Below are 22,190 nucleotides of genomic sequence, written 5' to 3' on the forward strand. Positions count from 1 at the left end.
TACCCATTTATGTTACATACCTGTCTGTAGACCCTTTTACTAGTGCTTTCTATATCGAGACCTTTACTGGCACAGCCAAGCAGTTTTGTAGGAATATGGATGCTATGAAGGTCATGGCCTAATTCTTTCCATTTCCAAAGTTCTTCTGCTGCATTATGAACAAGCATTTCTACTTCCTCTGAAGTATGTGGGACTGCCAATAATGTCTCAGTTGGCTTTTGGGGTGCTCTTTTCGGTTCTGCCATGAGAGGTACAATTGTTTCTTCAGCTTTATTTTTCTGGATCCTGTGAGAAGAGCTCAAACCAAAATCTTCCTCAAACCAATCTTGATCATCTCCTAATGAGCTCAGGAACTCCCGGCTGATCTCAAGTTCAGCAAGTCTTTTAGCAAGCTCTTCTTGCCCACTGGCACCAAACACTGGGCTTTCCTATAGAAATAAAATCATTCAAATGGGGCTATTTAGTGATCTCACATTACTCAACAGTTTTTAAAGTATAGGTACTAAAAATTAAAACAATATACAGGTAATACTGAACAAGAAAAAAATGATCCTGTCTCACTAAGCTTACAGGCTTATCATTGTTTTTATAATAAAATGTTTATTGATTAGTTTGTTTTTTCATTTTTTTGTATCATCATCCCATTTTAGAACTGTCTCTGGGAAATCAAAGTTCTCACCTTTGGTGGTTATCTGGCTCAAGTTACTGAAAATCATGACTTTTGCTTAACTTGTCTATAGTCAACCTAAATACGTTGATGGTCTGAGAATATGTCATAGTAGATATACTTCAGTTTTATCAGAATGAACATCACAACTGGTAATCTCTTCAGGGCAGCTATGACTGAGTAGATATGTGAACAATTAATTTCACAGGCAAAATAAAACTAGCTTGAGAATCACTGGAAACTTCCAGAGAATGAATTTTTCAGTAAATCTAGAAAGGGATCAAATCTGTGAATGGCAAACAGAGTGTCACCAGTCATTTAAAAGGATGTTTCAGTTCCCATAAGTTTGACAGTGTTTGTGACAACCTTACAGTGACTACTCATGACATAACAGAGGACAATCTACTTCAGACAGAAAAATAGCTACAAGGCCTATAAAACCTAACACAGTGATCTTACCTACACACACACACATACACACACACACACACACACACACACACACACACACACACCTACCTACCTATCAGGAGTCACAGAAGTAAAACGTGAAGACAAGGTAAATGGATTTTGTTTTCTAGATGAAATACTTACAGGTCTGGTACACATATCTGGAGAGGAAATCTCTTCTTTTTCATCTTCTAATTCAGACCTTAAAAAGCAACTTGGAATACTGGATGACTGTTCCTCAAGATTCTGAGATGGGTCCTGGGGTAGTACTTTCTTTTGATCATCATCAAGGAACTCCTGATTGCTAAGTTGGATTTTCTCATTCCTACTTTTCTTAATTTGTTGTAGTTGACTAACTGTGTCCTTCACAAAGACCTTTAGTAAACAGTCTGTCAGTAAGCTGACTGTTTCTGTTTGTTGCTTTGACTTTTTTTCCTCACTTAGTGATGACCTCAGTTGGGATTCTAGTTGTTCTTTTTCTCTTGTTAAAAGATCCAGAAGCGGGGTAGAAGGCTTTTCCAAAACATCAGAATATAGATTTTCTTCTTCCTTTTCTGTAAGTTGCTGTGGTTTTGTCAATTCTTCAGAAAAGGTATTGTCTAAAGTATCTTCTGCAGCACTGGAAACCTTTTCTATGGCACTAGAAACAAGGTCTTTGTTTTCCTTGGAAGAAATCAGTGACTCTGCTGAAGACTGATTGTGAACATGGGCTTCAATGACTCCAGAAATGTCCCGCATATTGTCTGTTTCTATTTTAAGGCTTCTATCTCTGTCCACTAAGGCTTCTTCATCATACATATCAGGTAGAGATTTCTCACAAAAATACTCAACTGCATCTTTTTCACTATCTTTTAGAATTTCAGTATATTTTTGTTCTTGATTATAAAACTGATGTTCTTCTGAATAAGAGTCTTCATCTTCATTTATGTCTACATAGTCATCAAAGTTTTCTGCAATTCGAGATATTTTTTGAGGAGGAGCAAAAATACCATGCTTCTCTTTACACACAAAATACACAATGCCATCATAAGTTCCATTGTTATTTCCTTCAGGTTTATCCAACTCCACTCCAGCCCAAAATCCTTTAGCAAAACTAGTCTCACCTTTGAATCGAAGAGTTCCTGGCTGAACATTGCCAATCAATACCCTATCACCAATGTGGAAATCAAGTAACTCATCTACAACATGAACTGCAGCCAAGGAAAGAGATGCAGTAACTCCCTGCTCATGTTCCACGTCACTGCGCTCCTTATTTTTCATCAGCTCAGTAGGAGACTTTAGTTCTAACAGCCTCTCAGAATGGACATTGCTGTGAATGGAAAGGCTCTTCTCACTTAGGCACTCGCTGATTTCATCATCACTACCAAACCAGGTGGCTCTGCTTCTAGAGCTCCTGCTTGACTCTGACTTATCTCTGCAAGCCAGAGAGTTTTTCCTAAGAGATAACAAAGCTGACACCTCAGGATTATCTTTATACAATCCAGTTGAAATTTCTTTCTTGAAAGAAGACACTTCAAAATCTTCAGAGTATGACAATGCTTTAGAAGCAAAGAGATGTTCTGACAAGGATGAGTTCTTTTCCTTTTCATTCTTTTGTTCATGAGTGTCTTTTCCTGACTGGTGGTTTTGACTATGATCCATATCATTATCTGATTTCAATATTTCCTCTTTCTTTTCAAGATTTTTAATGGCTAACCTAACCAAATCATTGGTACCATTTACAGAATCTAAGAGATCTTTTTTGGAAAGAATTTCAGAAGAATCTCCTTGTTTCATATCAAGTTTTAGTAGGACATCAGACTTCCCAGAACATTTAGAATAGGTCTCTTCAATTTCACTCTTCTCCAATTTTGTATATTCTTCTTGAATTTCTGATTTTTGAGCAGATTCTTCAACTGTAGCATCTGAAACACCAAGAATCCTAGTAGAGACACTTAATTCTTTGAGAATAGGATGAGAAGGTACATTTTCTAGAGAATCTCCAGATTCTGCCCGGGGACTCCTTGATGATCTATGAACTGGATATGGAGTCTGCAAATGTTCCTCTGTTAGACTATCCAACTCAATCATTCTCTTTGCATATGCAGACAAAGACTTTTCTGATACTGATCTGTCAGAACCTGACAATGAAACATCAAAGAAATTTTTAAAAAACATATCAAAATTATTTAATCATAATCTTTCAATTCTAGGAGTCAAATTTAAATGAAGGCCAAACCACAGTGAAGAAAAACTTTGCTCAATAAAAATGACTATGGTTACCATGTATTAAAGTGTTTCTCTTAAGAAAATATATTATACTGATAGAAATAGAACATTAAAAAATTTAGCCTTTGGAGTAATTTAAGTGTTGTCTTTATTTGTAAAGTGAAGAAAAGGGGAGTTAAGTTTATGGTCCCATTGTTTTTGTATGAACATTCATAATTTCATTGAAAAACAGAACTGCATGAAAGACTTTTACATATACTCTTCAAACAGAAACCCAATAGAGAGGGACCAAATTTCATCCATTTATTCTAAATGAGTAAATTTTTTTGAAGATTTAAACTAAGTTCTCTTTTTAAATTTTTTGCCAGTCCTGGGGTTTGAACTCAGGGTCTGGCACTGTTCCTGATCTTCTTTTGTGCAAGGCTAGCACTCTGCCACTTGAGCCACAATGCCACTTTTGGCTATTCCTAATTATGTGGTACTGAAGAATCGAACCCAGGGCTTCATGCATGCTTGCAAGCCCTCTGCCACTGAGTCACATTCCCAGCCCCCTCAACTAAATTCTTGAATGTAATAAGAAATAACTCATTAACTATTTCACAAATCTAACACTTTAAGAGCTGAAACTGCAAAATAGGAAGCAAAATATAATGCACTGCTAAGTCAAGAATTAAGTTTTGAATTAAAATCTATATTTTCCACTGATGCTCAGTAGGTTTTTCTTGTGTTTCACTTTATTTGCTCATTGAATTACATTTCACTTTCAATAATTTCTATTTCTGAATTAAATAAAAAGTACATATAATCTTGTATCATCAAATCAGTTACAAAACCTGGGTAAAGAGGAACTTAGAGATCAGATATACTCAGCCACTTAATCACCTACCATAGTTTTTACCATAAATTTAAGACAATAAAGACATTTAAAAAAAGAAAAAAAAAGAACTGGGTTGAGTACTATAACTTGAGAGGCTGGGATGGGGAAAGCACTTGAGTCCAGGGGTTTGAGACCAGAGTGGTCAACATAGTAAGACCCCGTTAAAGAAATAAAGTAAAATAAATGTGATTTGAAATGTTAACTAAGATTTATTTTTCAATTACAAAAGTTGTAGAAGTAAAATTCTGTAGGCTTCATACAAATAAATGCAACTTAATTTTTTCCTAATTACATACCAACACGTTCAGCAATAGATTCTAAAGATCCTCTAGAACGCTCTGACTCTGTTAATGATTTCCAGTTTTTTACTGTTTCAGATCTGAAGCGGAAAAATTGAGCAAAAATAAATATATTGCTGATACTACAATAAATGGCAACAAAAAAGACATTTTTAAATAACAACATCTTTCTTCTTCCACACCGACAGTATTTAAATGGTTAGCAGTTTCATCAGGCCTATTTCCAGCCTTCACTGTTTTCTGTTTAAATGATCTTTTGTCTTTTACTTTTTTTTTTTTTTTTTTGGTGTCAGTTCTCGGGCTTAAACTCAAGGCCTGGGCACTGTCCCTGAGTTTTTTTGTTTAAGGCTAGTGCTCTGCCACTTGAGCCATAGCTCCACTTCCAGCTTTTTGGTGGTTACCTGGAGATACAATTGGTTACCTATTAATCTATATTCATGGCCATCATAGCTATAACTACTTTCCCTCCTGTCTACAGGAAGTAAAAGGTGTGCCTGTCACTTGTTCATAGCAATTGCTGATAGTCTCATGGATGGTACAGTTCATTTGTTTTTTGACAAGTGTGTGTGTGTGTGTGTGTGTGTGTGAGAGAGAGAGAGAGAGAGAGAGAGAGAGAGAGAGAGAGAGAGAGAGAGAGAGAGAGAGAGAGAGGGAGGGAGGGAGGGAGAGGGAGAGAGAGGGAGGGAGGGAGGGAGGGAGGGAGGGAGGGAGGAGGGAGGGAGGGGGACACGGGCGCTGCTCCTGGAGTTTGAACTCAGGGCCTAGATACTGCCTGAGCTTCTTTAGCTCAAGGCTAGCACTCTTCCACTTGAGCAAGAGCTCCATTTCCAGCTTTTTATTTGAAACCTAACTTATACCACTTTTCTTTTGGCTTCTCAGCTTACTCTTTTTAAGCTTTCCTCTGTATTATGGTTAGAAAAACATAAACACAACCTATCACTCTTGGGTTACAATATTTTCCTCTCCCCCTTTTCTCTTTCCCTCCTTCCCTCTGTTTCTTCTTCTCTTTTCTCTCCCTTTTTTTTATGCTGTGTTGAGCCTAGGGCTTCATGCAAGGTAAGCACTCACTCTTGCCACTGAGCACAATCCCCAGCCCTGTTTAAAAATTTTCAGTAACTTAAGCCAACTATAAAACCACTGAATTGTAATGTCAAGAAATGAAAACAAAAATTGCATATACTATGATGGAAAAGTTCACAGGTAACAAAAATACCAACAAAACCTAAGAAAAGAATCCTAGTAGGAAATATATCTATTTGTTGATATTTGCTATTTGGGGGATAGTTTGGCATGATTTAAACTTTTTCAAAAAAATTGTTTTCCACTTTCAACATGCCATGTGAAACCGTAGCTTCTATTGTTGATGATCCTCTTGTATCCCCTTCCTGTGGTTGTACCCGGCACTATCACTGTATCTTATCTGAGTACATTAGAAACTGTATATACTGGTATTAGAACTAGGGAAGTGAAAGGGCATATCAAAATCAAGAGACAAAGGATAAAAAGACAAACAACTCCAAAAGCAATACTTGCAAAACCATTTGGTATAAACCAACTGAACAACTCATGGGGGAGAGGGAAAGGGGGAGAGGGAGGGGGGAATGAGGGAGGAGGTAACAAAAACAGTACAAGAAATGTAGCCAATGCCTAATGTATGAAACTGTATCCTCTCTGTATATTACTTTGACAATAAATAAGAAAAAAAATTAAAATACGAAAAAAATATATAAAAAATTGTTTTCCTAGCTGTTTTGTCAGTCACGGGGCTTGAACTCAGGGACTAGTCACTGTCCCTGAGCTCTTTTTTTGTTGTTGTTTTTTTTGGCCAGTCCTGGGCCTTGGACTCAGGGCCTGAGCACCATCCCTGGCTTCTTCCAGCTCAAGGCTAGCACTCTGCCACCTGAGCCACAGCGCCCCTTCTGGCCATTTTCCATATATGTGGTGCTGGGGAATCGAACGGAGAGCTTCATGTGTAGGAGGCAAGCACTCTTGCCACTAGGCCATATTCCCAGACCCCCTGAGCTCTCTTTGCTCAAGGCTAGTGCCTAACCACTTTGAGGTACAATGTCACTTCAGTTTTTGAGTGGTTTATTGGAGATAAAAGTCTCAAGGAATATTCTGCCCAAGCTGGCTTTGAAGTATGATCCTCAGATCTCAGCCTCCTAAGTAGCTAGGATTAAAGGCATGAGCCACCGGCACCTGGCTAGCACTTGGGATTTTTATGTGGTGTTTTATGAATCATACTTTGAGAAACACTGCAGCAGCACACTCATAGTATATGTTACTATTTTCTTAATGAATCCATTACGTGATAGTATTTTCTTACATTTGCTTACTGGTTGTAAGACATTTTACACCTGAATAGAACTGTAATTTACTGTTACTTTTTTTTTTTTTTTTTTGGTGCCAGTTCTAGGGCTTGAACTCAGGGCCTGAGCACTGTCCCTGGCTACTTTTTGCTCAAGGCTAGCACTCTACTACTCGAGCCACTTCTGACTTTTCCTATATACGTAATGCTGAGGAATTGAACCCATGGCTTCAAGCACTCTACCACTAGGCCATAGTCCCAGCCCCTACTTTTTCTATTTTGTAAATAAAAAGTTTTCAATGTTTTATGAATATAAAGAAAGTTTGATAAATATATGCGTGCAAGTAAAGATTTTTGGGTACCCCATATCTACCAACCTTATGTACCAGAAGTAGAACTGTAAGACCAAAGGTTACAGTTTTTTCATCCCCTGATCTTGGGGCTTAAACTTAGAGCCTTGGCACTGTCCCTTAGCCTCTTTGTGCTCAAGGCTCTACCACTTGAGCCACAGCACCACTTTCAGCTTCTTCTGAGTGGTTTATTGGAGATAAGAGTCTCACGGACTTTTCTTTTCTGCAGGCTGGCTTCAAACTGCAATCCTCAGATCTCAGCCTCCCAAATAGCTAGGACTACAGGCATGAGACACTGGTGCCTGTCCTGGATTTTTTAACTAATAAACACTGCCAAACTTTTTTTAAAAAGAATTATACCAATTTATGACATTACTACTAGTAATGATGGAGCATATAATTTTTCATTGGATCCATTAGACTTCAAGATTAAAAACATGTTTTTAAAGTCTGTGCTTTACGATTAACTTACTTTGTATTTGTTATGCCCAATACTTTTACTTAGTGAAACTAAAATGATAAAATAATTTCATTTCTATAATTTCAATTTCTTAAAAGGTTAGTTCTACTAAAAGTCTCCTTACTCTTTCTCAAATAAGGCATAATACAGTAAGTTATCAAAAATTCCTACCTGTGTAGTGGAAGAGGCTTGATCTTAGGTTTATCAGAAGCTGAAGAGAGAGTTTTAATTTGTGGTTTGGCTGTTGGTGATGTTTCCAAATCTCGGCTAAGCTCAGCTTCAGTTTTCTTAATGAATTCATCATATGACTAGGTTTAGGAAAAAACAAAAATTTTAAAATTAGTTTAAATTATAAATAGTAATAAAAATTTTAAATAGCATAGTTTACTGGTCATTGATGCCTGTGATCTTAGCCACTCGGGAGGAGGGAGGAGGGAGGAGGAGGAGAAGGGGGGGAGGGAGGAGGAGGAGGAGGAGGAGGAGGGGGGGGGGAGGAGGAGGGGGGGAGGAGGAGGAGGAGGAGGAGGAGGAGGAGGAGGAGGAGGAGGAGGAGGAGGAGGAGGAGGAGGAGGAGGAGGAGGAGGAGGAGGAGGGAGCCACCCAAGTACAGCATCAAGACTCTGAGTTCAAGCCCCAAGACTGGTATGTACACACAACCAGTAAAAAACATACAATAAAAATCTCTCTACTGGCACACCCTTCAGGGCCCCAGCAATGAAAGAAAAATCTCAATCTAATAAAGTTTAATGCTGGTGAAACAATAATTCATTCCCTGCCACAGTAAAAACAGCACAATTTATATTACTATTCTCTAAAGGATATATTATCACTTTCATAGTATATTTTAAAAGTTTAGTCATTCAGCTCTAGATTTATTTACAGTATGTTTCTTTTTTTTAATTTATTAATTGAACACAAATTTTTTTGACAAGGTGTTGTGCAATACAGTATGTTTCTTAAACTCAGAAAAGGAAAGGACAGTGTTTAGGAATATAACAATTGAGACGATTCTATAAACAAAGCTTCACTAATTTATAAAAGTACTGATGTAATTTATAAAAAATTAGCTTCACTAATTTTCATTTTTTGGGTTAGAACTGGTAGTTCCACAACTCTTTTTGATATACAGCTATTTGTTCAACATTGTATACTCAGTATGCACAATGCCTATCCTAAACTAGACTGCCAATAAATATGAATGAACATGGGAAGATGACTCTCAAATGCCTTTAGTCCCTGGAATCTAGGACTGGACTAGGTTTCAGTTCATGGCTTCACATTTACTAGGCAGGCAGTCAAGTATGTGAGCCACACATCCGGTCTCTTTTTTCAGAAGTAATTTTTAAGGCACAGTATTGCTTGTTTTATACATGAGGCTGGCCTGAACTCCATTCTTCTGCTTGTACTTCCTTGCATTATCATCGTGTTTAAATCACCGTTTAATCCAATATTTCCCTGCCCTTAGTTTTGTGAAAATATGGCTCCCCAAAAGCAAAGTAAAAGTATGTTTAATTGAAGTAATAAAGTAATAATCATTTTAGACATATCTAAAAGAAGCATGTTTTTAACAGTTGGGTGGTATTATGGGAAAAATTATTCAAGTATCTTCAGAACAGTACTAAATTCTATGCATCTTGAATACCCATAGTTTTTCCTTAGTTGGCAGTCTTCTTGATACCATATAACCATGGCCACACCAAGGGTGTGATCAGTAGGTGATACTATGAATGCAGTGCATTTATTTGATCTTGGTCAAATAAAATCCAATACTTTTTTTTGTAGCATGGTGCCAGTCCTGAAGCTTGAACTCAGGGAGGGTCTGAGCACTGTATCTGAGCTTTTTTTGCTCAAGGTTTGCACTCTACCACTTGAGCCACAGCTCTACTTCCAGCTTTTTGGTAGTTAACTGGAGAAAAGAATCTTATGTATTTTCCTGCCTGGGCTAGTTTCAAATCCTGATCCTCAGATCTCAGCTTCCTGAGTAGCTAGAATTATAAGTGTGAGCACTGGTGATAGATACTTTTTAAGCAGGTATTGCTATGCAGCCCAGGTATGAACTTGGGCCACTTAGCAAGTGCTCTACCACTGAAGCCACACTTCCGGCATTTTTCGCTTTTATTTTTCAGGTAAGTCTCATGCTTTTTCTAGGCCAGTCTTGGACTGCAATCCTACCTTTGCCTGACAAATATCTGAGCTAACAAGAATGACATCATATTTCCCAGTTTGTTTACTGAGGTAAGATCTTTTACCTGGGCTGGCCTTGAACCTCAATCCTTTCATTTTCACTTCCCAAGCAGCTGGAATTACAGGTGTGAGCCACCACATCTGATACATATTAACATTTTTTACTCATGGTTGGCACTCTTACCACTTGAGCTTGTCTCCAGGTCCAATGAGCAGTTTTGAGAAATGCTGTTTACTTTCATGGTAATGCATTCCCAATATTACTCTACTTTAATGGCTCCAAATAGTCTGACTCAGGATGAAGTACAAACTCCTCAAACTGACTTCTACAGTCCTAAATATCATCTTTATTTATAAATTTTGTTTCCCACTACTCTCCAAGATGAACTTAGTATCTTTTGTTTAGCTGTTTTGAGAGAGGGTAATGTCCTGAAGACCAAGCTGGTCAGGAACTATCTTAAACTTGATATCCTTCTACCTCAAGTCTTGAGATTAGAAACATCTACCAATAAACTTAGCTTAGTCATTATTTCTTAATCCCTTTTCCTATTTCTAAATATCTGTGCAAGTTACAATACCTGTTTTATTTCTATATTGTGTGCCTGTGTAAATGTCTATTTTCTCTAGGTCTGTTAATAGGCTCACTTTGTATGTGGAAGTTAGTATAATATAGTAAGGGTACAGAATTTGGAATGAGATTTAGATTAAAATCCTAGCTTTAACATATATGTGTTTTAATGCCTCTGGATACATCATCAACCGTATTTAAATTCAGTCTCCTTATCTATACAACAGTGATAATGCATCTTTTTGCTGTGGGATGAAATGAAAAGAGCTTCCTAACATTTAATCTAGAACAATAAAAGCAACTGTTTTGAAAACTTGAAATTTCCTATTAATGGGAATATTTAGATAGAAGCTGGATTGTTTTCTCTGCTCATAACATTAGAAGAGGTTCCTGTGATTAGGAAGAGATTCGGAATGATTGTATAATTATAGTACACTGTGATCTATGGTCATCAGGCTAGCAGAATGTGTACAATAATCAACTGGAGGTAGAAACATCTAAGAAACTATGTAGATAATAGAGCAAAGAAATTGTAAGGGCCATAACTAGCTTGAGGGCAGTAGGAATTGAAAGGAACGAGCAAGGAATTTTATAGAAGAAGATTCACTGGAAAGTGGTGATTGAAGGGACAGGAGACATAGAATGAGTAAGACTTCAAAATGAAGTTTCCAACCTTGAAACAGAAATGGCTGCTAGAGCTTGGGAGGAAAGTCAAGGTTAGATTTATAGAAGCCTTCCTAAATTAGCCAAAGAGATGTACTTAGGGTCTGGAGCATGTAAAACACCACCCTGCTTTTTTCTTTTGTTAATGATTTCAATACCTACAATTAAATTCTTTAGGAACATATATATCTTTTATTATAAGCCTAATCATCCTTATACAAGAAAAAATTTTTTGACAACTTTAACACTCAATATTCTTTTTTTGGTCTGAGATGGACCCAAACTTGGTACCTGATGATTTTGTTCATTGGCAGAACATTACCAACTGAGCCACACCTCCAACCCCTTCAATATTTTTTTGTTTAGTTTAGTTTTTTGCTGGTCCAGGGGCTTGAACTCTGGGCCTGGGTGCTGTCCACGAGCAGCTTTTGCTCAAGGCCACCACTCTACCACTTGAGCCACAGTGCCACTTCTGGCTTTTTCTGTGATTAACTGGAAAAAAAAAAAGTGTCTCATGGACTTTCTTGTTCTTCAAACTGCAATCCTCAGATCTCAGCCTCCTAAGTAACTAGGATTACAGGGATAAGCCACTGGTGCCTGGCAGCTAGGACTTTTGTGTTTCAGCCATGTATAGGCAGAAAATGAAAATCCACCAGAGATCTGATTATCCACAGAAGGAACATGCAGAGAAACCACAACCTCCCCCATGTGCAACAAGTGCCTGTCCCACTCAATATTTTAATACTTATGTTTTAAGCAAGACCTCACTTAAATACTTAGGTATCTTTAGTTTCTTTTCTTTTTTTTAAAGAGGATAGGATGTGACACTACCATTAATTTCAAACTTTAAAGAAAATACTGAGCCTGTAATCCTATCTACTCTGGAGGCTGAGATTTGAGGATCACAGTTCAAAGCCAGCCCAGGCAGGAAAATCTGAGTGTTTTTTTTTAAATCTCCAATTAACCAGAAAACTGGAAGTAGAGCTGTGGCTCAAAGTGGTAGAGTGATAGCCTGGAGCAAAAAGAAGCTCAGACAGTACCCAGGCTCTGGAAAGAAATACAAATTAAAGCAAAAAGAAATATTGGGAATTGAACTTGGGGGCCCTTAATTATAGGTAAGTGCTTTATCACTTGAGCCATGTCCCTAGTCTGAAAAAAATCTCAATTTATTACTTTATTAACACTAAAAACATTTTGGACTTAAACATCAAAGCTAATGAATATTTGAACTACTTTTGCTTTATGTCTAACCTCTAATTGTTTGAGCAGACTGGCTTCTTGGGCTTTTAGTCTTTCCTTTTGTCTTTTTTTCTGTTCCTTCTTTAACTGGTCCACAACTGATTTTCTTTTCCGCAGCTCATCCTTCAGAGCTCTGATTCTACCTTCAATGTCACTTTGGTCAGATGTAGTTTCTGAAAGACAGAAAATTTTTATTTAACTAAAGAATAAAGTTAATTCTATGAATGAAAAACTGTAATATTTCACTTAATACTTAAAATTAAGAAATCTGAGCTTCTGGAAAAAAAAATCTGAGTGAAATATACCCTTTCTTTTCCATAAACCCTTCCTTTCTTTCCTTGTTTTTACTACCTTTCTTTTTCTTCCTTCCCCCCCACCCCAGGACAAGGGCTTGAATTATGGACCTGGGCACTGTCCCTGAGCTTTTTGCTGAAGGTTGGCACTCTACCACCTGAGCCGTAGCTCCACCTCTGGCTTTTTGGTAGATAATTAGAGATTAGAGTCTCATGAACTTTCTTGCCCAGTTGGCTTCAAATCACAATCCTCAGATCTCAAACTCTGAATAGCTAGGATCATAGGCATGAGCCACCAGCACCCAGCCCTATCCAATTCATTTTAAAATTGCACGTTCAAATTATAAATAAACCATGAGCCTTGAGCCTTGTACTTGCTTGTCTTAGTAGTATATAGAAGTAAATCTGAAAACCTTTAGGTTTGTTAAATTTGTGGACTGTGAAAGAATTACTTCGATGGCAATATAATTATATTCAACTGCCCTTCCTTTTAGTTATATAAGATTATTATTTTTAAAGTCACTAAAATCAAACTAGAACTTTGTCATTTCAAATATACTGGGAGTCATTAGCTAACATCTTAATACCATCTTAACATCTTAATAAAAAAGAGACAAATAGCCGGGTCCCTATGGTCCGACCTAGAATCCTAGCTACTCAGGATTCAAAGATCTAGAGGACTGTCATTCAAAGCCGGCCCAGACAGAAAAAAAAAAAAAAACAAACTATGAGACCCTTTCTCTAGCTCCTAGCAAATAGTGAGGCTGGTGTTGTGACTCAAATGGTAGAATACCAACCAAGCAAGTGCAAGGCCAAGAGTACAAATCTTAGTACTGGACAGAGAAACAGACAGACAGAGATAGAGAGACAGAGAAATATATTGTGCTGCAATCTTTCTTTGAAAGCTACCACACCCAGTGAAGCAGTTTACTCCTTTATAACACATGCACACAGGCACACATCAGACAGAAAATGCTTGCTATTGTCTCTTTTATTTTTGTATTTGTATTATTTCATCTTTTTTTCTATGTTTCCTCATGGTTATCACTCAATAATAACTCATGGTTATTCAAACAATAAATATTCAATACACATCTACTTTAGCTCCGAAAGAGGTGTACTTACAAATATTACTAAAACACAAAATTCCCTTTCCAGAAGTTTATAGTCTAGCAGGAGAGATCTGGGCAGTATAGTTAATAAATTCTGTTATGAACCATGACAGTCGGGCCTAATGCAGACAAAAAAAAAAACCTAAACAAAACAAATGTTATGGAATAAATGTCCATTAACAAATGAAAACAAAGTTTTATAGAACTTTGTTTAAAAGATCAATGAAGAATGAATAATTATATGTTTAATACCAACAAGAATAAAGCCTATAAAATGCAAAAAGATAACAGTATGTTAGTATATGGTTAGACAAGTTTATTAAAGATGAACTCAAATACAATACAAAGAAAAGAAACTCCTCTTTATGAACCTTACCTGACTGTGTCATAGATAAAGACTCATCTGACCAACTGGAACAGTGTTGGTGGGATTTTGCAGTCAGACGATGTTGTCCTCCAGTCCTATGACTTCCCTTGCTAGAGTCCTGCTTCAACACAGATGTACAGCTTTTGGGAGGTGACTGTTCAAACAAAAAAATCACCAGGTGGGAATTATTTTTGTGATATAGTTGTGAAATTCTATTTAAACACTGAGATTCTACAGCTGGGGCTGGGGCTGAATTCAGAGGTTGAGTGCTTGCTTCTATGAACAAGGCCCAGAAGTCAATCTCAAATACCCCTTTCTTCATTGAGATACTAGCTAATTAAAAGACATTTATGAAGTTTTAGCCAGGTACTGGTGGCTCATACTGAAATCCTTGCTACTCAGGAGGCTAAGATGTACGGATTGCAGTTTGAAGCCAAATGGGCAGGAAAATCCTTGAGACTCTTATCTCCAATTAACTACCAAAAAAAGCCAAAAAAGGAACTGTGGCTTAAGTGGTAGAATGTTAGCCTTGAGCAGAAAAGCTCAGGGACAGTGCCCAGGCCCTGAGTTCAAGCCCCAGGATTGGTGCGTGCGTGAGCACACACACACACAAAGACATTTATAAAGTTTTAAGTAATTCTATAGAAGACCAAAAAAAAAAAGTTTATAAATTCTACAAAGCATAAAAGTTGTATTTTTCTTAAAGACAGGAAGTTATAAAAAGTCATGCTTTAAAACAATTTATAGGGGGGCTGGAAATATGGCCTAGTGGCAAGAGTGCTTGCCTCCTATACATGAAACCCTGGGTTCGATTCCCCAGCACCACATATATAGAAAATGGCCAGAAGTGGCGCTGTGGCTCAAGTGGCAGAGTGCTAGCCTTGAGCAAAGAGAAGCCAGGGGCAGTGCTCAGGACCTGAGTCCAAGGTCCAGGACTGGAAAAAAATAAAATAAAATAAAATAAAACAATTTATAATAAACTTGTACAAGGAGTACTGTGTCAGTGATTTTTCTCCTTTTTAATTAATTAATTAATCTTTCTTTTAAGTTTCACAAGGATTTATTTTAGCCTAACAGGATGAAGTACAGAGAAACTGAATAAAAGAGGGAGAAACACTTCCTTGATCTCCACATAGGAAACACAAACAAAAGTCTCCTTAATTCTTTTAATTTGAAAAATACTTTAAATAAGTACTATTTTTACCTGAGAGAAGGGGGGGGGGGGGGGAAGCACAAGAAAACTGGCCACAAAGGATTGTTGCAAAGAACAAAATTTCTACCCTGATACCAGGTGGAAGACAAAAATCACTTGATTTATAATGTTTTGCTGTTATCACTTTCTGTCCTCCCTGGGATCTTGGGTAAGTTTCTGAGCCTGATAATCTTCACAGTACTGCCTGCTTTTTAGGGTGACTATGAGGACTAAATGAGATAATCCATAATAAGGCATTTAGCATACTACCATGAGTTATATGTGATAAATTTCTTATAAAAAACAAAAAGTCTAATTAAACTTTAGTATTCAGTTCGTAGCTATCATAAACTTCAGTAATGATGCCAGGGAAGTTGTAATAAATTTATAGGCACTTACAAACTATTAAAATTGCATCAAAATGCAGTTTATAGTTACAAATTCCTAGAAGAATTATGCTACAAGTAAATTACTTACACAAGCCCATTGTTATCATTACTATTATCAAATTTATAAATCATTAATCTGATAACTACCATTTAAGCCAGAATCATATATTTATAAAAAAAGTTTTGTTTGTTTGTTTTTTTGGCCAGTCCTGGGGCTTGGACTCAGGGCCTGAGCACTGTTCCTGGCTTATTTTTGCTCAAGGCTAGCACTCTGCCTCTTGAGCCACAGCGCCACTTCTGGCCATTTTCTGTATATGTGGTGCTGGGGAATTGAACCCAGGGCCTCATGTATACGAGGCAAGCACTCTTGCCACTAGGCCATATCCCCAGCCCTATAAAAAAAAGTTTTATTTGTATTCATTTGTTATATCCTATATGAGTATAGTCAGTGCTTATTATTAATAGACAAAAGATAACTATCGCTAAGTATGTCAGCTCACATCTCAGGAAGCAAGATTGGGAAGACTACTACAGATCAAGGTCAGCCGGAGGAAAAAAGTTAATGAGATCCTCTTGTCAACAAAAGATTGTGTGTACCTACTATCCCAATTACAGAGGAAGCTAAGAGGATAGCTTGAACAAATAACTAAAGCAAACATGACTAGGGACATGTATAAGTGACAGAACACCTGCTTACAAAGTATGAGGCCCTGAGTTCACAGCCCAGTACTATACAGGGAGTGGGGGAAGAAATAATGTAGCTATTAATAATGTATCTTTTCAACACATTTTTTTCTAAAATAAAAAGCCTTAGAGTGTAAGTATATGTTAACTTACATGTTTACTAGGAGAGGTAGAAGATTCTAATTCCTGTGAACAAACCATTTCTTCAGTAAGTACACTGTGATCTGGGCTCCCTGGCTGCTCCTGCACTGTAGCCTCAGATGGTACATACAGAACAGCAGGGCTGCCTAACTCTTCTGGAATACTGCTTTCACTGTTTAGATGAGAATAGGAAGGTAATGGAGACTCCTCTTCACTCACTATTTCTGGAAAGAAAAGGTAAGAACAAAAAAATAATTATTTCAATCAATGGAAAAATCCAACTATTATACTTTATATTTGTTATCAGCATAAAATCACTAGCTCTATTTACATATTATCTTTTTATCATGTCACTATAAAGTTTTAAGAATTTTGGCTGAGTTGGAGTCTTGAAAACATTTTGCCCATGTTGGCCTCAAATTCCAGTTCCTTGACTTCTGCCTTCCAAGTATCTAGTGTTAAAGGTGAACCGCTATGCTTAGCTTACACATATGTAATATTTTTTAAATATATTTAAATATTCAGGTAATTAAGACTGTTAATCTTATTTTAATGTCTTTTAATGATCACTTATGTAAATACATCTTAGAGAACTGAGAAAATTTATTTAGCACTCTACCACTTGAGCTCCCTCCCACCAGTCCTGAGAGAAGTTATTTGCCACATATAATGCAATGATAATTACAATTTCCTGTGAGGATGCAGAACAATTATGGCTCATATATTCCTTTAGCAGTGAAATTGGCCCAACCACTTAGGGAAAAGAATCTTTAAAAAGATGAAAACAGGGGCTGGGGATATAGCCTAGTGGCAAGAGTGCCTGCCTCGGATACACGAGGCCCTAGGTTCGATTCCCCAGCACCACATATACAGAAAACGGCCAGAAGCGGCGCTGTGGCTCAAGTGGCGGAGTGCTAGCCTTGAGCGGGAAGAAGCCAGGGACAGTGCTCAGGCCCTGAGTCCAAGGCCCAGGACTGGCCCCCAAAAAAAGATGAAAACATAGCTGAGCACCAGGATCCCACCTATAAGCTAAAATATGAGAATCATGGTTCAAACTATCCATGGCAGAAAAGTCCATGAGACTCTTACCTCCAATTAACCACCAAAAAAGCCAAAGTGGTGCCACATGGCTCAAGTGGGAGAGGGCTAAACTTGAGCCAAAAAGCTCAGGGACAGAACTAAGGCCCTGAGTTCAAGCCCCAAGACACCCCCTCCTCCCCACTCTATGACTGAGCAGTTCAACTCCTAGATACATATTCTTGAGAAACCTTGCCTATATACTTCAAGTTCATTGGCAAGATTGGTATAGAATAAAAAAACTGAAAGAAACCTGAAATCTGTTGGCAGGAAAGGAACTGTGTATGTCTATATTGGATATTACATGACACTAAAAATAAGGAAGCAGAGTTACAAGTACATATGTAGCTATACCATGCATTCTATTTTACACTTTCAAAATTGTCTTGCAGCTTTCGTATCACCTCTACAATTTCTATTTTTGACTCTGTACCTCCCAAGAAAACAATATTATGTTTGAACTAAACTATGTTGAGACACTTGAAGAATCTTATTTAAGCTATAGTTTTCTTTCTTTGCCTCGATAGATACAATGCTTCAAAAGGATTAAGTTATAACATCATACTTTAAGTAAACACTAACATTTAATATATTTAATTTAAAAATTATTTAAGATTTTAAAGCTTATAAATTAACATCCTTCTCTACCTGAAATCTATTAAATAGGATTATTTAATATAAAGAAATCTACATACTCAAAAACATATTAAGTCAACAAAGGCATGATTTAAAAAATTTTATATTTTCTCCCTTCAGTAAGGGCAAAGTTTACTTCTGCAGAAGGGTGTGCCATCATCCAAAAATCTGGCAAGCACGCACACAGTGGCAGGCTGCTCCCTATTTACCCCTAACCAATAGGATCATCTGCTTGAATTGGCCAAGCTTAGATTCACAATCTGCTCATGACTGGCTAGTTTGAAGAGGGTAAGATGTATTTACATAAAGTGACCATTAAAAGGCTTTAAGATAAGATCAACAGTCTTTTACTTGAATATTTAAGTATCTTTTAAAAATATTATATATGTATAACTAAGCACACTGATTTGTTTATCCCAGCATCATGACAACACATGAGTAATGGGTTGTACTGTCACTTCATGACAGCTTTGGCTGCAATGAAACTTCTGGAAAGTGGTCATTCTTGATGAAAATTCAAATACCAGGGCTGGGGATATAGCCTAGTGGCAAGAGTGCCTGCCTCGGATACACGAGGCCCTAGGTTCGATTCCCCAGCACCACATATACAGAAAACGGCCAGAAGTGGCGCTGTGGCTCAAGTGGCAGAGTGCTAGCCTTGAGCGGGAAGAAGCCAGGGACAGTGCTCAGGCCCTGAGTCCAAGACCCAGGACTGGCAAAAAAAAAAAAAAAAAAAAAAAAAAAAATTCAAATACCAAAATCAAGAGACACAGGGTAAAAAAAGACAAACAACTACAAAAGCAATACTTGCAAAACTGTTTGGTGTAAATGAACTGAACAACTCATGGGGGGGAATGGAAAAGGGGGAGGGGTAGGGGGGAATGAGGGAGGAGGTAACAGTACAAGAAATGTATCCAATGCCTAACGTATGAAACTGTAACCTCTCTGTACATCAATTTGATAATAAAAATTTTTAAAAAAACCATCATGTGCTTACTTCATCTCTTGATTGCACCAAGAAACATTAAGTGATTGACCTATATAGTCTATGGTGTTTACAGTGGTGAAACTGAATAACAACATTCTTCTCAGAATGTACCCTCATATGTGTGTGTTTGTATGTATGTATGAATACTTAAAATAATTTGTTTTAGTTAATTTAGTATGGTAAATATCTTTGGGGTCTTCAATTTTTTTCATCAGCATTAATTGTACAAAAGGGTTTCATTATGACGTTCCAAACATACATATATATAGTATACTTAGATCAAATTCATCCAATCTATTATTCTTCCTTATCTCTTCCACATTCCCCTCATTTTAAAGTAATCTTAGGGTTTTAAAATTATAATTAGGCAGTCTCACTTTGTAGTATCTGAGCACTTTCTGAACTTAAAAGTCAACTGTGTTTAACTGTGTTTTACAAAGACAAAAAGGAAACATACATATTAATTTGAGTTTATGCATTTCTGAATATTTTAAGCAATACACATGTTACTCTTTGTCAAGTAGTATTTATAAGACAAGGATGTCTGCATTTCTAGGAAACAGTGGATAAGATTTTTTTTTAAATCTCATGACCATGTTACTTCTTCTATGATGAGGAAGTAAGATTAAATCTTTGCTTATTGACATTAGAATCACTAATATCTCCTATTACCATTCTATTAGTTATAGATAGAACTGAAACAAATAATGTAATTTTATAATACTGATTTTATTCATTCATTCATTCATTGGACAAGTATAAATTATTTACTCTTTGACAACGTAAAATACGTATATGCCTGGTGCATAACATAGAGATCGACACTCAGTGCTTTTAAAATGTCTCAGCTAGGGGCTGGGAATATGGCCTAGTGGTAAAAGTGCTCACCTCATATACATGAAGCCCTGGGTTCAATTCCCCAGCACCACATATATAGGAAAGGCCAGAAGTGGCGCTGCGGCTCAAGTTGCAGAGTGCTAGCCTTGAGCAAAAAAGAAGCCAGGGACAGTGCTCAGGCCCTGAGTCCAAGGCCCAGGACTGGCAAAAAAAAAAAAAAAAAGTCTCAACTAATTCTTACTATTGTCAAGAAAGAAGACGCAGGTACAATTTCTTTAATGGTCAAAGAACTAGAAAGGTTCTTGTTTTCTCTTAATAGTGTAAGCTTTGGCAAGTTGTACTTTTTTTAAAAATTTACCCATTTCTTCCAAGTTTCAAGTTTGTATTAGCAAAAAAAAACAACTCATAGAATTTTCTTATTGTTCTACATTCTGCAGCACTTGCAGTTGTACTGCCTTCTTACCTCTAATCATACATATTTTAAAAAGATAAATCTTTCAAGTATGTTAGTTTGTAGTCTGAACAGTTATAATTATTACCTTTCTGTTCTGTTTTCTGGCTTTCCAGTTCTTTCTTAGGAGTTTTTGGTTTTATCAATTCTTTGTCCCAGGCTGCCAAAGCTTGTTTTTCCATTTGACGAATTTCTGCTTCTTCTGCATCTAAACGTCGTTTCCACTCTAAGAGCTCTTCTGCATGTTGTCGCCGTTGCATTAGTTTTTGCTCTCGCTTTGTCAGAAACCTATGGGTACACCATGAAGAATAGTAAGAAAAACTCTAATAGGCCCAGGTACTTTTGAAAGCTCTATCACTTATTCCTATCCACAAGCTGTACAAAAGCAAACATTCACACTACTCTCTGAAAAAGGTTGGAAATAACAGAAGCATTGATGAGTCAGAAATGTGAGAATTCATGTTTTCTTAAAATATTTCATAAAGATTAGTAAAGAGAAATTAATGGCAAAGTTACACACACTTACACACACACACACACACACACAGACTACATTTTTAAAGACATCTGGATAACCACAACTGATAATATTTAACATATATTCTCTCTCTCCCTTTTTCTTTTTTTTTTTTTAAACTAGTCCTAGAATTTGAACTCAGGGCCTGAGGACTGTCTCTGAGCTTTTTCCTCAAGGTTAGTGTTCTACCACTTGAGCCATAATTCCACTTTCAGCTTTTCTTTTTTTTTGGGGGGGGGGGTTAACTGGAGATAGAGTCTTATGGACTTTCCTGCCCAGGCTGGCTTCAAGAAGCCATCCTCAACATTTGGAGTAGCTAGAATTTACAGGCATGAGCCACCAGTGCTCAGCTCATATACTCATTTCTATAGGTGATTGTTTTTAACAGAAAAAGGTAGTTATTTTGACTTCTCAGGCAAGAAAATACACAAAACTCAAAATAACAGACCCAAAACAAGAAGAAAAAAAGAATCCTCAAAACACCAATAAGCAGGCAAAGAAATAGTATGGTTTTATCCCCTTTAACTTTTATTTTCAAATTCTGTCTGATTTTGTTACAGATCTAGTGACTTTGGTTCCTATCATTAGATAATTTTTTAATACAACGAACACTGAGTATCATTCAGATGCTTCAATCATATAAATGTAAAAGGAGGCATCAAATGCCTCAGTTTTCTCAATTTAATCAGATCTCTGAACTTAAATACCCATTTATAACTTAGGCCTGAAAGATAAAAGTATTGATCTAGACAAAAGTATTTCATTAATGACGACTATTAAGCTTTCTAAATGGAGCCATTGAGGCTAATAAAATGTGCACTGCTCATTTTGGTGTTATATCTATAGCTACACCTATCAATAACAATGCATTCACATATCCAACAAGTAATTAATAAAAAGCGTAAGAACTGTCATTTCACTTGTTAAATAATCACCATGTCAGTTTAATGTAGAAACAACAAAGATAAAATTTATATATCTATATGACAATAACAAGAGGCCTCCAGGCTGTTTAAAAAAAAAAAAAAAAGGAAAGCAAACATACATACAAAAAAAGAACCCTAAAAAAGAACAGAGCATGCTCTATCAAACAGTGCACTGAAAAAGGTGCAAAGTTACCTGACCAACTGGTTGTAGATATACAGCTGGAATTTGGGATGAAGGTTGGGAAAACAGACACTGAGAGAGGCCCAGTGGTGAGACGTAAAGACAGAGAAGAAGTAGTGAACAGGA

At 36.9% G+C, this 22,190-nt stretch overlaps 1 protein-coding gene across 5 annotated transcripts in view; it reads right to left on the reverse strand.

The window, feature by feature from the left end:
• Positions 1 to 22,190, reverse strand: part of Cep350 (centrosomal protein 350) — a 130,454-nt gene that overhangs the window by 11,598 nt on the left and 96,666 nt on the right. For all 5 annotated transcript variants that reach the window (XM_048357909.1, XM_048357911.1, XM_048357908.1 and 2 more), the window contains 8 exons: positions 20,529 to 20,728; positions 16,464 to 16,675; positions 14,055 to 14,199; positions 12,286 to 12,446; positions 7,791 to 7,927; positions 4,499 to 4,581; positions 1,262 to 3,237; positions 21 to 428 (listed from right to left, as the gene is read on the reverse strand). In XM_048357909.1, coding sequence (XP_048213866.1) covers positions 21 to 428; positions 1,262 to 3,237; positions 4,499 to 4,581; positions 7,791 to 7,927; positions 12,286 to 12,446; positions 14,055 to 14,199; positions 16,464 to 16,675; positions 20,529 to 20,728 — 3,322 coding nt within the window. The remainder of the gene's footprint in view (positions 1 to 20; positions 429 to 1,261; positions 3,238 to 4,498; positions 4,582 to 7,790; positions 7,928 to 12,285; positions 12,447 to 14,054; positions 14,200 to 16,463; positions 16,676 to 20,528; positions 20,729 to 22,190) is intronic.

Source organism: Perognathus longimembris, chromosome 11, assembly GCF_023159225.1.
Source record: "Perognathus longimembris pacificus isolate PPM17 chromosome 11, ASM2315922v1, whole genome shotgun sequence".
Taxonomy (NCBI): domain Eukaryota; kingdom Metazoa; phylum Chordata; class Mammalia; order Rodentia; family Heteromyidae; genus Perognathus; species Perognathus longimembris.